At 42.6% G+C, this 16,846-nt stretch overlaps 1 protein-coding gene across 1 annotated transcript in view; it reads left to right on the top strand.

Annotated features, from left to right (window-relative positions):
- KCNU1 (potassium calcium-activated channel subfamily U member 1) overlaps nucleotides 1–11,305 on the top strand; it is an 80,386-nt gene extending 69,081 nt beyond the window's left edge. Inside the window, exons 21-24 of the mRNA XM_074981909.1 lie at nucleotides 3,858–3,997; nucleotides 8,730–8,924; nucleotides 10,128–10,225; nucleotides 11,197–11,305. Of these exons, the coding sequence (XP_074838010.1) occupies nucleotides 3,858–3,997; nucleotides 8,730–8,924; nucleotides 10,128–10,225; nucleotides 11,197–11,305 (542 nt within the window). The remainder of the gene's footprint in view (nucleotides 1–3,857; nucleotides 3,998–8,729; nucleotides 8,925–10,127; nucleotides 10,226–11,196) is intronic.
- The last annotated feature ends 5,541 nt before the right edge of the window (nucleotides 11,306–16,846 follow it).

Here is a 16,846-nt window from a genome sequence, read left to right on the forward strand (position 1 = left end):
GTAATGGGAAGATCATGCACAACTGTATCAAAAGCCTTCCTAAAATCTAAATGGTTAATGAAAAATCCAGAGCCACATTAGAAAAACACCAACATTTCTCTTAGGAGATTCCAGTTGGCTGGGCTGATTGAATCTCCAGCAATTGGAGAAAAAGAAAAATGTGGCTTTCCACTGGAACTGTTCTTATGCTAGTTACAGATGGAGACCAGAGGTATGGTGAGATCTCATGACTTGCTCAGTTTAATATAGGGGTTTGGGCAGAATCAGAAACTGAGACCAGCTCTCCTGAGTTCCAATCCCATGCCTGAGCCTCAAGACCATCCAAATGAGCAGCCCGAAAACAAATCTCCCTGACTATGATCCTGGTGCTGCCTTATAACAGATTAATTTACCGGAGATGCCAGGAAAGGGGAGAACTCATGAATAAGGTTGAGCACTGAGCTTTCAGCCTGATTTAATCAGGCAGACAGAACTCCTGTCTTGGTATTGATACTTCGGAAGTAATTACAATGCTTAAATTCGGGGCATGAAGCCTCACTTAGATGGTCAGCTGTTTTGGAACACTGACCATATATTTCCACAGCACCTAACATAATGGGGTACTCACCCATGACTGGGATTCCTAGCTAATATGGCAATAAGATAATAATCAAATAAAATACTTGTTTTACCAGCATCTCAGACACGTGGGCGGCTCTGACACTTGAATTTCCCATTGTCATGTTTTGATAATAGCTCTTGCTGTGGTTTGGGCTTTTATTTCTTTGGGATCCCAGCGTCTCAGACAGCAGATATGATCCAGCCCCACCCAAGAGAAAATGTACCTTCAAGCTCATGGCTTGAGATGACCAATGAGCCATTTCCCTCCAGGAGTCCGTGTGTCACTGGAGAGGGAAACACCTGCCATCAGTTGACATGGATTTTGTACGTTTTTGTCATGTTAGAACTTTGACAAAGGAATGAATTGGAAACAATAACTTAGTCCAGGCCTCCCTGACCCAAAGGTAGCCTAGAACAGAGTAGAAATCTGTTTGCGGACTCAGGGATAAGGTAGGAAGCCAAATGCTCTAACAAATTTATGAACTGAACATACATGAACAACTGGGGGGGCAGTTTTGTGATTGACTGAATCTTGCAATCAGTCCCTCAGACAGCCCCCAGTCCACTGAAGCTCTTATGTCTGCACCTACCTTTAAGCACATGACTAGTTCCAAGCTAATGGAGGAGTTACTTAAAGTTAGCCATATGCAAAGTGCTTTGCTGGATCAGCTCTGGGTTCACCTCTGGTCACTGCTGAGTGCTACTTTACAAAGTCAGCAATAGGTTGTCAATTACCAGCATTGTCCTCTACAAAAGGTATCTTGTTGGTACCAGTCACCCACTGCTCAAAACCTGCCAAAAATCACCATAGCATCCTTGAATATCTTAGGCCCTTAATATCTTTGGGTGAAATCCTATGCAAACTGAAGTCAAGGGAAGTTATGATAATCTCCATGGAGATAGGATTTCATCCTGTCTTTTAGATGGTCGTCTCTTTTGAGCAAGGATTGCCCCTTACTATATATTTGGTTGACATTTAACACAATGGAGGCCTGATCATGATGGCCTTCAAGATCTCCCATAATACATCTGGTAACTAGTAAATTCCTAGGAGCAATTAAATCTCCATCTACCAAAGGAAGCCCATTAGGCTGCCAGCTCCCACATAGGCAAAGAAGGCATCTCAGACCCAATTTCTATGTTACAAATTGCCCTCCAGGATTTCAGATATATTGTATTAGAAACAACCTAGCTGTTTCATCAGCAATATGATCTCTCAATTGATTCAGCATTGCCAAGTGTGGCTGGCCTCAGATTTAATTACTGCTTTAATTATTGCAAGATCATGGTATCACAGGGAAATACAAAGTTTGCCCCAGCTACCATGTCATCTCCTGGAATAAGCTGAGTTGTGAGGCACAATAGGTGGAAACCAAGGGGTTTCAGTGCTAGCACAGATCCAGGACACAGACTTAAATATAGCTGTTGGGGGGATGATTCCTGCATCTGAAGGGTTATGTTGTTGCTATTATGCTCTGATAAGCCACCTCTTTTCCTTAACTTATGGGGACAAGAGGAGGACTCTGTCCAGGAAAGCAACTAGCCAAATCAGCCACCTCTCACCGTTGGGTGCAGAGGGCTTTCTTTCAAATGTAGGGAACTGCCTGGCAGGGTTTGGGTAGGAAATGGCCCATCAGCAGTGCAACATCGATTGATACAAGATGTGGGTCTGTTCCACCAAAATCTGATCACCAAATGAAATTAATGGGTAGCAGGTTTAAAACTAACAAAAGGAAGTTTTTACTTCATGAAGCACACAGTGGGTCTGTGGAACTCCTGGCTAGAGGATATTGTGAAGAGCAGGACTTTATCAGGGTTCAGAAAGAATTAGATAAATTCATGGAGGTCAAGTCCATCAATGGCAATTAGCCAGGATGGGTACGAACGGTGTCTGTAGCCTCTGTTGATCAGAGGGTAGTAATAGATGACAGGAGAGGTACCACTTTGATTACCTGTTCTGTTTACTCCCTTTGGGGCATCTGGCATTGGCCTCTGTCGGAAGACAGGACACTGGGGTAGATGGAGGTTTAGTTTGACCCAATGTGGCTGTTCTTATGTTCTTAATCCAAGTTTGGTTACATATCTGTGTACACAATACATTGCTGGATGATAACTCCAGTGTCACCAGATGTCAGGAATCTTATAAAAATGTGAAACTGGCCAATTTTAGCCACCTGCTTTAAGTATATGTTCAAATTCCTCTTATCTCTGTGGGACACAAAATACGTTAATCAGTAATCACAGAAAAGTTACATGCTCAGGTTTTATTATAAATGGGAAGAAAAAACCAAACAGATTCTTGGTCTTGATTCCTTTGCTTCCTTGTCCCACTCCAGCTGTGTTGCTGTCATTCATCAGCATTCTCCCTGATTCTGCTGGAATACGAGGATGTACCTGGTGCATTTAGCAGCTCAGCAGATTCTTCCTACATGAATTTACACAAACTATTAAAATAGAAAAGAAAGTTAAAGCAACGCCATGTTTTATTGTGAGGATTTTTTCAAAAACTGTCTGTTGGCTGTTAAATGTGGGCCAGAATGGGAACTTGCCTGAGACCCCACTATGTCCTATAACATAAGAGCTGATGGAGGGGAGGGGAAGATTAAAAATTTAACCAGATGGCATTTTTTCTTGTTTATGATTCTTATATAATTTTAATCCTATATTTTATTACAATTGATTAACCAGCAGAACTCTCTGCCATAGTTGTCAAAACTTTTAAGTGACAAAGAAGCCAAAGTCTCAATTTCAAAAAGTGACTTGGGAACTTAAGTGCCTAAGTCTTCAATAATTTTCAAAAATCGAAGTTTAGTTTAGTTTAGTTCCTACATCACTTTGGGGCTGTGGTAACGTTTATGCTATATCACTAAGGCTTGCATACTTGACATGGTTCCCCGTAAGCTGTGCACTTGTGTCATAGCTCAGAAGAAATTCAAATGCTGCCCAGGTGATTAGAAGAGCTCTCACACTGAATTTTGATTGCTACCAATGGTGCACATTCACACATGCCTCGGTGCACATAAAATTATGCCACACATGGACGGAAAAAATTAAAGAGAACATTGGTTGTTGAAGATAAGTTTTTGCTCCAGTGCATGATTGGTAAGGTATGTTACATTCCTTTTTTCTCTTCTTCCTCTAAAGCATTAGGTTCTGGCTAGAGCAGGAGACAGGACAATGAGCCATGTGAATCTTAGTTCTGTTCTTATCGTGATTGCTAATTACAATGTTTCTAAGATCTTTAATTGATTCTACAGAAGCAACATCAAATATCCAGTTCATTGATCAGCACATTAGCAACAAATCTCAGATCTCAGGACAGGAGATGGATTTCAGCACCACCTCCTCCAGTGGAGCTATCTTCTCAGACAGCTTTTTGGATTCTCTCTTGTCCACTGTAAGTGCATCACTGACTCCTCTAACTGGTTCCCTCATCAACAATGACTCATTAGGACAAGGAGCATAGCAGTTGCTGTGTGGGATAAATCCACTAAGTCTGCCATCCAGGAGGGTTTATAGCTCTTCCAAAACTCTTGTATATTTTTAATTCTTTAGCTCTTATAGTTCTGGATATTCCTGTAATCAAGAGAAATGTTTACTCCTTTTCTGAATCCTGCTCTTGGCCTCAGTGACATCTTGTGGCAGTGAATTCCACAGGTATGGGCATCCAGAACAATATCAGTTCAAGAGATATCTCATTCAGTTCACACCCCTATCGTGACTTTCATTCTCTACACTTTATAAATAAGAGTTACCTGGAGTTATTTTATGGTGTTTTCATAAGTTTGTTTTTTCTAAGAATCTTTACTTTCTGTAAAAGATATTTACGTATATAAAATATGGAAGATATACAGAATATAAATATAAAAGTCCGACATATATAAAAGTATACAAATATAAAAGTGTGACCTTTGTTAAACCATAGTTTAGCTCATGAGCAAGTTCTTTCTATGAAGGTAAATGTATCAATTCAAACAAGCATTACCTTTGACACCAATTGACTCCTTTGTTGGAAATCACAATAGTAGTGGCTAAAACGGAATGGCCGATGAGGACTCAAACATCTTGCTCATCCATGGAAGGGTGGGGCAGAGGAAGATGGAAGAGGTACCTCCAGGTCTGGCTTGAAGTGCATGGTTGAGCTGAAGCATGGAGGACAGTTACATGACTATCACCCGGCTACAGCTGACATGGCGATAAATAGAACATTTCATTCCAGTGGAATAGCCATCTGGCACCAGCATTAAAATTAACTGGGCTGGATTGCAATGTCCTGCAAAATAATGGAAGTAGTTGACTTCGGTGGGCTTTGCATCATTCAGGTGGTGTCTATTCTACAAAGGAATTTAAGGACACAACTAATTCTACTCATGTGGCTACAATCATGATCCTTCTGTGGTCCAGGGTCTGCAAGCCACATCAGATTAGGACCCTTACAAAAGTGGTAAAGTTTTGAACCTGCAAAAATTGTTGGAAATGGCTCTGTAGAACATTTGTATCTTAAGTGTATATTTAATATGGTACATGTGACTGAAGGTGTAAGGCAAGCAGAAAGAACCTGAACCTCTGTGGTGTGTTCATGTCAGATTGCTGACAGACATGATTGATGCTGATAGTAGTGACATGGATGATGGAAAGTGGCTGCTAAGCCAACATTTTGTCAGCAAGACAGCAGCTCAATTCATAGTAAGCCTACATCTCCCAAACTGGCTTCCCTTCATTCTTGACTGTGCCACATCACACCCCCTCCCAGTAACCTTCTGTGCTGCAGTCAAGTTACACATGACCTGCCTTGGGTTCAGGTGTTACCAGATACTGCTTGGGCAGCAGTTTTAAAGAAACTGAATAAATACACAGAAAACCTCTTGAAGGGATAAGCTGTCAAAAAAAAAAGTGTCAAAAGAACGCTCCAGTGTTGGGGAAAGTATTACATTGCTGCTAGTCACTGATATGTCATTCCGCCTAACTGGTAATTAAGGACTGCTGATGTCAAATGCAAAAGTAACTTGAGATCTAGCTTGACCTGTTTAAGAGGATAACATTTCACTCAGGCTTCAGATCCCAAGTCAGTTCAGGAATGATCAGCTCTTAGCTCTGATTTTTCAGCAGGACAAGGTCTTTGGTTAGATTCAGCTGGTCTTTCAATGTGGGGGAGAAAGGCATCTGCAGTGTCAGGCAGGGGGTTGGGGAAAGCCACACAAGTGAATGAGAGTAAAAAATAAAGGAAAGCATTCAGCAGTGAAATATCTCCGCTTTCCCATCACTGTGAAGATCTGCTGAAGGTTCCTGGGCTTTTGAGGCTGCCTGAGGGCTAGCCTGTTGTTTTGCTGTAACTAGTGCTAGAGAAAAGCAGGGAAAATTAGATGGGAAGAGCAGCTACAGTTGATTCTGTCACATGACACAGAACCCCCTTGGAAGCGTGAAGCAGAAGCGGCTCTTGCACTAACTTGATACTCGATTGCCAGCTGGACAGAAAGGAGCTGTATAGGGCAAGAGGAGAGAAAGGCTGGTCTTGTGATTAAGGCACTGAAAAAGAGTTCAATTCATTGTTCTACTACAGGTTTCCTGCATGATGGGAGGTAACTTATGCAGGGCCAAATTTGCAAATGCTCAGAATCTACAGTATTGGGTCTGGAATTTCCATCAGGCTCAGCACTCAGCATGGTGTGAATGGGGCTAACTGCTCAGTAACCTGAGAAGAGGTTATGCAGCCTGTCCTGCCCTGGGCAGTGACATTCCAAGGGAATCCATGCTCTTCAGCATGTAACCAAGTAACAGATTCATGGCAAGAATTTGGCCCCTTTACAGTAAGCATGAAGACTCATTTTGTGCACACTGAAACCTGCCTGCCCGCATATACTCTTACACATCTCTTTACTTGCTTTGCCTCTTTCAAACTTCTACTCCATATAACTGAGCAAAGAAAGTGCAGAATGAGGGTGACACGCAAATCCTATTAACTCACCCAAGTATGGAAATATATCCTTTTGATGTCAAAAAATACACCAACAATATGTTAAATAGCTCAGCACTCAGTGAAATATGTAAAATGCAGATTCCTCTAAAGCAGTATCGCTCAGAATAAACCTGGACTGAAGCTCCTTACTTTAAAATGCTGATAATTACTCTAACAGCATTAGAGCCTTTTACCTGACCATGTGTTTATATATCCTTAAGCAGATTTGAGTTTAGCTTGGATTTAGGAACACCATTTCTTCTCCACGGCTTGTTTAGTTTTTCCTCCTGGGAACGCAGGTGACAGATTCAATCCAATTGCTACATGTGGGAAAAGAGGTTTTGAGCATGCATAAAAATTAGATGCATTGAAATTGTAGACAGAGGGAATCAGTAGAATCAATAGAAACATGCTGTTTGCCCCCAAATATGAAGATGAACCATCCACACTTTTTTTTCTCCTGGTTACAGTGCGGGAGCACTGTAAAATGCCAGAAAGCACTCAGAATAGACAGGGGTGGAGGGCCATGATCACCTATGCCAGTTGGCATGGCACTTAAGGAAGGAAGGACACTTTTTTTGCAGGTATGCAAAAGTCTAGTTAGCTTCTCCCTTCCCCTACCTCTGTCAGCTAATGTTTCAGGGTGTGCTTTACACTTTCTTCAGGGAATTGCCTTCTCTAGCTCCTCGTTGTGTCACTTTTATTGTGAAGAGTGAGTTTCAGTGGGTTGGATTTTTTGCCCATTATGTATTGGTGTAAATGAGTTGTTCTGGGGGTGATATTTTGCAAGCTCCCAGTCTTAGTTCCATCTTTAGCAGTCTTCCAAAACTGGATGCCCAGGAAGCTAAAGAGCCCTGTGTAACTTTAAATATAACAGCCACATAAACAGAGCACTGGGCTTGGAATCAGAAGACTTGGGCTTTCTTTCCATCCCTCTCACTGACCTTACTGTGACCATGGGCCAGATCTTTTCACACTAGCTGTCTGGTTTCCTTTTCACCCCTTGTTTTACTTGTCTATTTAGACTAGGGGTAAGGTGTGGGGTGAGAGGCAAGGGTGGAAGGGGTGGAGCTTAGCGCAGTCAGCTCTGGTCCCCCATGCTCCCCCAGAACCATGTGTGGAGTGGTGGCACAGTGCTCTGTGGCATTTCAAAGAGGCCTGGAGCTCTGGCTGACAGTGCTGGTACTTCAGCAGTGATAGGCCAGAGCTCCAGCCCCCTTTGAAATGCTGGACCCCAGTCAACTGCCTCCAGTGCCCTCCCTCCACCATCAGCAGGCCTGATGTGTACCAAGAGTCTCAAACTCATGGCCTGCCAGTCATCTATGGGCCAGAGCATTCTTGCATTCTGGCCTGGGAGACCTGGTGGCCCTAAAGTGTGTGTCTAAACCTGTCTGCCAAGTCCCTCTCCTTCCTGCCACTGCCTCGCTCTCTTCCCCTTTGGCTCCCTGTCCCTCCAGGAATGTGACCTTGGGAGTTACCAAGAGTCTTGGCACTGAGCAGCAGCAGTGGTTGGGCCCCCAGCGCTCCTAGTGAGCTGTGAATTTGAGACCCCGGGTTTAGACTGTAATCCAAGGTAGATGGGAATTTTTCAACTTAATATTTTTTCGTTGGAAAATAAGATTAATAAAAAACAAATGCATTCTATGAAAAGGGTTGGTTTCAATGAGTTTCCTGTTTTGAAAAACTTTTGGGGGAAAAAAAAAAGTTTCAAACTTCCCAAGATGTCCCTTTTTGACATTTTCTAAGTGACATGTTCCATATCTTGACAACATTTTGTTTAGAAATTTAAGAGCAAAAAAATTTCAGAAAATAAAAAGCTCCAAATCAAAATGAAACATTTCTGTAGGTGCAATTTGATTTCACCCAACCGTCCCTGAGATTTCTGGTTCATTAAAAGAATTGAGAATTTTCACTTTGTCCTGATTTGGGACAGGAATTTGTTTTGATTTTCACACAGTTATTTGTGGGGTTAGGTGCAGACACAAGTCCTGCTTTCTAACAAGTCTCCTCCAAACAATGGAGTACATGCTATGGAGAATAATCTACACCAGCAGGAATTGCCATACTAGAGATGACCCAGGGCTCATTTTCATCTCTCAGTGATTAGCCGGTCACTTTTGTCAGTCTGATATCAACCAGATGTCTCACTGTCTGCTATGAACTTCCTTTCCAGACCTACCGTAACCACCATGTCTTGGCTCTGCTCCAGACTCTGGTGACGGGTGGGACAAGCCCAGAACTGGAAGAACAGCTGGCAGAGAAGAATATGCTGAGTGGCAGTTTCAACAGCATAGGGCTTGTGGCACCCAGAGCCAGGTGCAAACTTGCACTTATCCCACTGTCGAGGAGCCTGTTAATGGATTCCCGGGTGAGTTACAGCAAAGCCTTGGCAGTGTTGCCCTTCGTGGGCTTAGTTCTGATCTTGCACTCATGTAAATTAGTCATAATTCCCCAGAAGTCAATGGTAACTCATTAATGAGAGTACAGTCAGATCCCAAGAAGCAATGGGCTTAAATCGCAACAAGGGAGGTTTAAGTTGGACATTAGGAAAAATTTCCTGTCAGGCTGGTTAAGTACGTGAATAAATTGCCTAGGGTGGTTGTAGAATCATTGGACGTATTTAAGAACACACTGGATAAATATCCAGCAGGGATGATATAGATGTTACTTGGTCCTGCCATGAGGGCAGGGGACTGGACTTGATGACCTCTCAAGGTCCCTTCCGGTTCTAATATTCTATGATTCATTACTGTCTCCTTTGCACAAATCCAGAGGGACCAATGGAGGCGAGGGGCAAGGAATTCTTGCATGTAACAAAGTCAGCATGACTCTCCAGGCTAGGCAATGCTAATCCTCATTAAGCATTTATAAAAACAGTCTCCAGAGTAAGGCCTTGATCCAGCAAAACACTTCAGTCAATGCGACTTAAGTGCTTAAAGTTAAGCACGTGCTTATGTGTTTTGCTGAATCAGGATCTAATTGCTTTGGATTCATATTTTCTCTAGCTGCTGATTATGAATCTCAACCATTTCTTCATTTCCTTATGTTTAGTGGAGACATAAGACAGAGTTGACATATATAAAATTCAGGTTCATTAAATTTGATCTGCCCCTGTGAGTCGGGGTTTTAGATACCCTTAATATTACTGAGATTGTAAACTCTACGGGACAAGGTCCTTTTTTATTTTGTGCTTGTATGGCACTTAGAAACCCTTTACCTTTATAAAACCCTTAGAAAATCAACCACCAACATAACAAGACAAGAGTTAAGGAAAAAGGAAAAGAGGGTACCCAAGAAGCACCTGGCATAGAGATTTGAAGGCAGACCCTAAAAAGACAGGATAAACCTTGTCAAAACTGGAAAAGATCACCCAGGACAGGGGATGCTGGTAAATGTTTGTCCATGGCCTATGCTCCAAGATGTAAGACTGGAAGAGGCTTACAGCTACTATGGCACTTATTACTGTAGGGTTGTGGTCCATGGTGCTATAGAAATACCAAATAATAATTAATAATTCCACTAATCAACTGGTCTGTTCCAGCTAAGAGTATATTTTGTTCTTTCATTGCAGGATACGTTTGGAGACATTTACTGCAAAGTATTCAATTTGTTTGGAATCCTTTGCTTTGGTCTCTACCGTCTGACAGAAGAGCCCAATCCATATGAGAACAGGGGAGTTCACTTCATTGGAAACTGTGTTTTAGATGTATTTCAATTTGAGCTGGGCAAGAAAGAGCCAAAAGAGATCTGTTTAATCAGTCTTAATCATAATGGAGTGATTATTTAAGATAGTGGGCAAGGAGATACAATCAATTTTGGAGCGCTCATGAAAACAAAGGAGACGCAGCCTTTGCTAACAATGTGCTTAGTGTAGGCAGATGAAGCCTCATGTGGCTCTAGCAAGGCACCTTAGTCTTGGCTTGCAGCTCTGATGATAACCTTAATCTTAAACTAGAGAAGCTCCATTTGGGACAAGGTTGTGCCTCTATGATATCCTAATCTGGATCCCCTTCCTAGTTCTCAGTCAAGTTAATCATCCTTGATATGGCTCTTGGTATCCCCTGAGCAAACACTATTAAATATAACTAGTTCTGTGGTGGTTATGGTGACTACAAGGGGCCAGCATGAGAGATCACAATGCTCTGACCATTCTTGTGGCTGCTAGGCATTAGTGAGAGACCAGAGTGTGATGTTAGCAGGGCTGTCCAAGTTAACAGATTTTACAGTCAAAAGAGAGCATAATTTTCATCCAATCTGATCTCCAGTATAACCCGGGCCAGAGAGTCCATCCAGTGATTCCTGCAATGAGCCAAGAAAGCTGGTTGAACTAAAGTAACTGTCTCAGAAAAACATACTCTCTTCAGGCAATGAACCACTTATCACTTCCCTTGGAAATCTCTTTCTGTGATTAATTAACCTCGCTGTTAAAAATTTGCATTGTATGCCTGGGTTTAAGCTAGTACAGAATAATGCCCTATGAATGATACAGTATAGTATGCATCTTCTAATTATGCAACAGGATTTTTCAGGTGCAGTTAAACATTACAAAAAGCTGCTATTCTCTAGCTAGCCTGAGCAATGCTTGGCAAAGGTTAAAGGAACCTACAGAGCTGTTGGATTCTCATGTTCTGGTGCTTTTCCAGGTGTGTGATTGCTCGGCCACCCAGTGATTTCAAGATGTTACCTACAGATCTGCTGTTTTGTCTTGTCCCATTCAATAACACAGCAATTACTGACCCATCAGTTTGAGAGAGGGTTTTTTCACCAAGGATGAATCAGAGCCATATGGACAGCTCCAGAAGGCAGCAAGAAGTTAGATTTTGATGTATTCCCTGGAAATAAAAAATAACGTATTGGTTATTCAGACCACACAATGAAGTGTCTTGGTGATTGTAGCAAGCATCTGAAATGCCATAACACTGACATAAGAAGCTGGGCAGCCACTGGGGCTGGTATTTTTCAAAAGCATCCATGTTAACCTTTGCCCCAAGACCTGAGTGAAGATGATCAGGTAACTCTTTCTAAATTAATATAATTGAAACATAATTTTCTGTAGTTACTTTTACTTCACATGAGAACTTAACAGTTATTTTCAGATCAGCTTTCCAGTAGACCTGAGGCACAGTACTTAACTTGATCCTGGTCATACAGGTTGAACTTCTCTAGTCTGGCACTCTCTTCAGCGACGTCTGTAATCTGGCATGATTTAGGTTAGCTGGATGACCACTTATGGTTGTGGCCAAGTTTCCTGTCATCATTTAACGTTTGTTTTCAGGCACCAGTCCTGGCTGTCAGTGTTCTGTACTGTTATTTAGCTGTAATTCACACCTAAATGTCTTCTAAGAGCCCAGTAAGCCAGTGGAAGTGTTGGTAATGCCGCTAGACAATATTGACTTCCCATGGTCCAGCAAATACTTTTGTTCAGCTCCAGTCAGGTCATGAGTGTGCTGGACTGGAGAAGTTCAACCTGTAGTAATAGTTAGCATAAGGCCACATCATACCTAATATAAGTTACCATATGTAAGTAACCTTCATATAGAATATAGACTAGCATGGCTTTCTCTCTGTTACTATTCTTCATGTAGAAGATTTTGCAGTCTAACAGTCTATTAAAAATACGTATTGCTAAGGCTGTATTAAAGGACGTCTGGCTAAAAGGGCTGAAGAGAGAACCTTCTGTCTTGGCAAACCCTTACAACAATAGTCAGAAAGCCTAAAATAGATAGTCCAAATGCCAGTGTAGACAAGAGCTTGAGACTTAATCCAATACAGTCTCAGAAATAAGTGCATGTAAGGAATTAAACCTGATCCTCTTCAAGAACTCAGAAAGCTGAATGGTTACAACCTTAATGCTTTTCTCTTCTGAAGGGGAACCCTCAGCCCTATGGATTCATGAGTGTACAAGGTGTAAGTTCTGCTGTTCGCAGTATTAATAAAATGTATTAAATCTTTGTGCATTTGACCTATCATCTTCTTCATAATCAGTCTCTAAGTAGCCACCAAAGAGAGCCTGTGACTAGTACATTTTGCACCCCAAATTAATCAACAGGCCACACCCAGCTCCTGGGAAAGTTCAATGGGATTTGGACTTCCAGTTCCTAATTGCACCCTTGAATGTAACCCATCTACTTTCAACTTGCATTACCTTGTCAATGACAAGTGGGTATCTCTCTTGGTTATCAAACCACACAGAGGGCCACAGACAGAGCTAAGGCTTGTAACAGTGTTCCCTTATAGACAGAAACTGGGACATAAGACAGGTGGAGCCACAAGTAGCTATCTTCAGCCTTTAGGTGGAGGATGGGCACAGAAAGTTTGACCCTGTGCCTATTAAATCAGTGGCAACACTCTCATTTATTGCAATGGAGCAGAAGACCCAGGGGCCGCATCCCAGTGAATTCCTAATTGTAAAATACAAGTTTATAATTTGTCTGTTCTATTCTGCCTTCCCCTCTGTTCTTTCATTTACCATCTCATTTTCCCCTTTCCCTAGTTTTGAGCTTTCTCCCAAGTAAATGTAGGCTATAGAGTCTTGGACGCATGCCACGTGGGAGTAGACTATGTATCCATATAACACTGTGTTCTGCTTACAGGCAGTGGTGCTTACGAGAGGGTAATTCCCACCTCCATCTCACAGGTGCCAGGTGTGCCAAAGGAGAATATTGCCCTTACCTAGCTAGCTGATCTTTTTTGTGGTTAAAACCATAACAACGACAAATAGGTCAGCTGGATGGGCAAATGATGAGGGTCAAAACACCCATGACAATGATGCTAAAAAAAAAGGCTTAGAGGATCGTGCTTTTTCTCCCAGAAAATATTCTCCATTCCTGAAAAACTGACATTTCAAGATATGATTTAAAAAAAAAAATTCAAAAAGTACCAAACTGTAGAGCTGATCTAAATATGGTCCTGTGGAGGGATTTTCTGTCATTCTTGTTTGGCTTTTGAATGGATGAGAGAGATTGTGAAATTTAAAATGTCAGTGACATTTCATGATGTTGACTAGCTCAAAGGTTATTAGCAAACCAGTGTAGACCTGAGAATGGCTTTTCTCGAATTGGAGGCAGAAGATACCTCAACCTCTGCTGAGCAATGCATGGAACAGCCATAATTAACTACTCTTGGGAGATGAGTTGCTTCTTTACCCTGCTGAGGGAGAAGGGACCTCACAGTTCAAAGATTCCAGCACTCTAAAATACTGTTTTCATACAAACATAGCTGAAGATATTAGTCTGAAATACAAAAACCAAAAAGAAACTTGTGCCATAAAATTAGGCTCTGTCCTTACATTACAAAGTCAGCCAAGGGGAGGAGAAAGGGTGGGGGTTTTTTTCCCTCTGTTCCCTTAACAATAATTAGGTTTGAAAGACTGCAGCTTGTGTCCAGCCACCACATGCCGAGAAGAAAGGAACCTGAGCAGCTGAAGTAGAGCTCAGACTAAACTAACTGCAAGCTCCCCAGGGATGGCACAAGGTAAACCTGATCATCTCTGTCATTTACAATCATTATCAGACAGTCATCTCTATGTAATTTTACTAGGGAGCCAATTAATGGATCCCTGAAGCTCAGGAAGAAAGTTTTATTCCTTTCTCTGTTTTGAAGGGGAAGGCGTGGGGGTTATTGAATTAAAAGTAGCAGCATGTCAGTTCTCCAAGGCCTATACAAAGGACAAATCCAAGCTTACATTTTCATTGAGAAGGTTCATTTCCTAGCTTTTCCAGAAACCTTGTGTGTGACCAGGAAAATCACTTAATCTCTCTGCCTCATGGATGCAAGACTGGGCGTACTAAAAAGTCTTCAAATCACAAGCTTACAGACATTCATAAACAGATGCCTGAGGTACATCCTTCGCATCAAATGGCAAGATTTGGTCACAATCGAGGAGCTTTGGAACAGAGCAGGCGAAGAACCACTTGACATTCAAATCAAAGGAAGAAAGTGGGAATAGCTAGGCCACACTCTCAGAAAACCATCATCCGACATAGTCAGTCAAGCTCTCAGATGGAACCCTCTAGGAAAATGCAAAAGAGGAAGATCTCAGACAAGGTGGAGAAGATCTACTGAGGTTGAAAGAGGAGAACTGGGGTACTCCTGGAGTCACTAGAAGTTTTGTCCTGAGACAGGTTGTTTATATGTCTCTTCCTCTTCACTCTATCTTCTACCCGGAGTACAGGGGTTTAAGTCAGGTAAGTCATATTAAGGCTGATAATTCACCCTGTCTACTTCGACGAGGGATTTTCATTAGCACACAAGGTGGGAGCTCAGCCCTGCCCCTCCTCCCCCATGGAGTCTGGAGCTCACTCAAACCCATACCAACTGTGAAGTACTAAAAGACCAGCTAATGCTACCAACTACCACCTGAATGGTAAAGCTGTGCACCTTAATGCATTTATTAATGAAACTGTTGTACGTAGGACTATTAAGCTGCGTCTACACGTGCACGCTACTTCGAAGTAGCGGCAGTAACTTCAAAATAGCGCCCGTCACGTCTACACGTGTTGGGCGCTATTTCGAAGTTGAAATCGACGTTAGGCGGCGAGACGTCGAAGTCGCTAACCCCATGAGGGGATGGGAATAGCGCCCTGCTTCGACGTTCAACATCGAAGTAGGGACGTGTAGACGATCCGCGTCCCGCAACATCGAAATAGCGGGGTCCTCCATGGCGGCCATCAGCTGGGGGGTTGAGAGATACTCTCTCTCCAGCCCTTGCGGGGCTCTGTGGTCACCGTGGGCAGCAGCCCTTAGCCCAGGGCTTCTGGCTGCTGCTGCTGCAGCTGGGGGTCCGTGCTGCATATACAGGGTCTGCAACTAGTTGTTGGCTCTGTGTATCTTGCACTGTTTAATGAAAGTGTGTCTGGGAGGGGCCTTTTAAGGGAGCGACTTGCTGTTGAGTCCGCCCCGTGACCCTGTCTGCAGCTGTGCCTGGCTCCCTTATTTCGATGTGTGCTACTTTGGCGTGTAGACGTTCCCTCGCTGTGCCTATTTCGATGTTGGGCTGAGCAACGTCGAAGTTGAACATCGACGTTGCCAGCCCTGGAGGACGTGTAGACGTTATTCATCGAAATAGCCTATTTCGATGTCGCAACATGGAAATAAGCTATTTCGAAGTTGGGTGCACGTGTAGACGTAGCCTTAGTGATTTTAAAATGTATCATCGTCATTCGGACTGTACATAGAAGTCAAAAGGTCAAATTTCAGCACTCCACCTCAAAAAGATTGCTGAACTCTGATTTAGAGGGCTAGCTCTGTAGATTTTATACTATCTCTTACCCTGTGAGTTGCCTAGCACAATATGGCCCTGATCTAGGAGACAAGTGCTACCATGACAAATAATAGTCAGTCAGTATTTAGGAACAGGTGAGATCAGTAAGAAAAACAGCTGTACACATGCATACCCAAAACCAAGAAGATTGCATTAATTACTTTGGAAGTGGCAGGCTCTGAGGTGGCATCTCACCTATGGGAGGTGAGAATAAGGTGCTGACTGAAAGTAAATGTCAACGGCTTTATGAAAAGGCACATGACTGTAACAGATCACAGCTCCAGGAGGGCGATGGAGAATCACAGGCAAACCTGAATAAACTGTGATTCATAGAATTCTAGGGCTGGAAGAGACCTCCGGAGGTCATAGAGTCCAGCCCCTGCCCAAAGCAGGATCAATCCTATCTATTGTAGTTCAGTCATTCCAGAACACACACCAGGATTTTTATCTCTTCATTCAGACAAGGCGGCTGGCTTTACTTGGTGACATGGGGCTTTTTAGGATGCATTTTGCTTGATCCATTTCCTAGCTTATAGGGCCAGAAGAAACCACTGTGATTCTCTCATCTGACCTGTTTGACAAAGGCTTGAGAATTTCACTCACTGCTTCCTGCTCTGACATCTGCTAACTTCTGATGAGCTTCTCTGCACAGAGCCCTTTTGTACAGCCCCAAATCAACATGCCTTTAATGGATGATAACAGGACTTGTCTGAGATAAATTAGAACTACCCTGGACTTCCAAATTCCTGGAATACCAAAGGTTCAGTTAGATCTGAGAAACCACCCAACTTTAGGGCACTTAACTAAAACTTTTGTGTAGTCGTTCTTTTAAAATAAAGACACAAATTCCAGACCTGTAATTGAAGAGAGACTTTGTAAGCGTGTCACTGCTCAGCAGAGCCACTTTGATGGAGATAGGACTGGACAGCAACTTATACAGAGAGAAGAAGAAAATTCACTAGGAGGGCATGGATTTTGCTTCCTTCCACAACAGATTAGTGCAGGCCAATTATTTTCAAGTACAAAAG

This window comes from Carettochelys insculpta, chromosome 31 (genome assembly GCF_033958435.1).
Source record: "Carettochelys insculpta isolate YL-2023 chromosome 31, ASM3395843v1, whole genome shotgun sequence".
In the NCBI taxonomy this organism is placed as follows: domain Eukaryota; kingdom Metazoa; phylum Chordata; order Testudines; family Carettochelyidae; genus Carettochelys; species Carettochelys insculpta.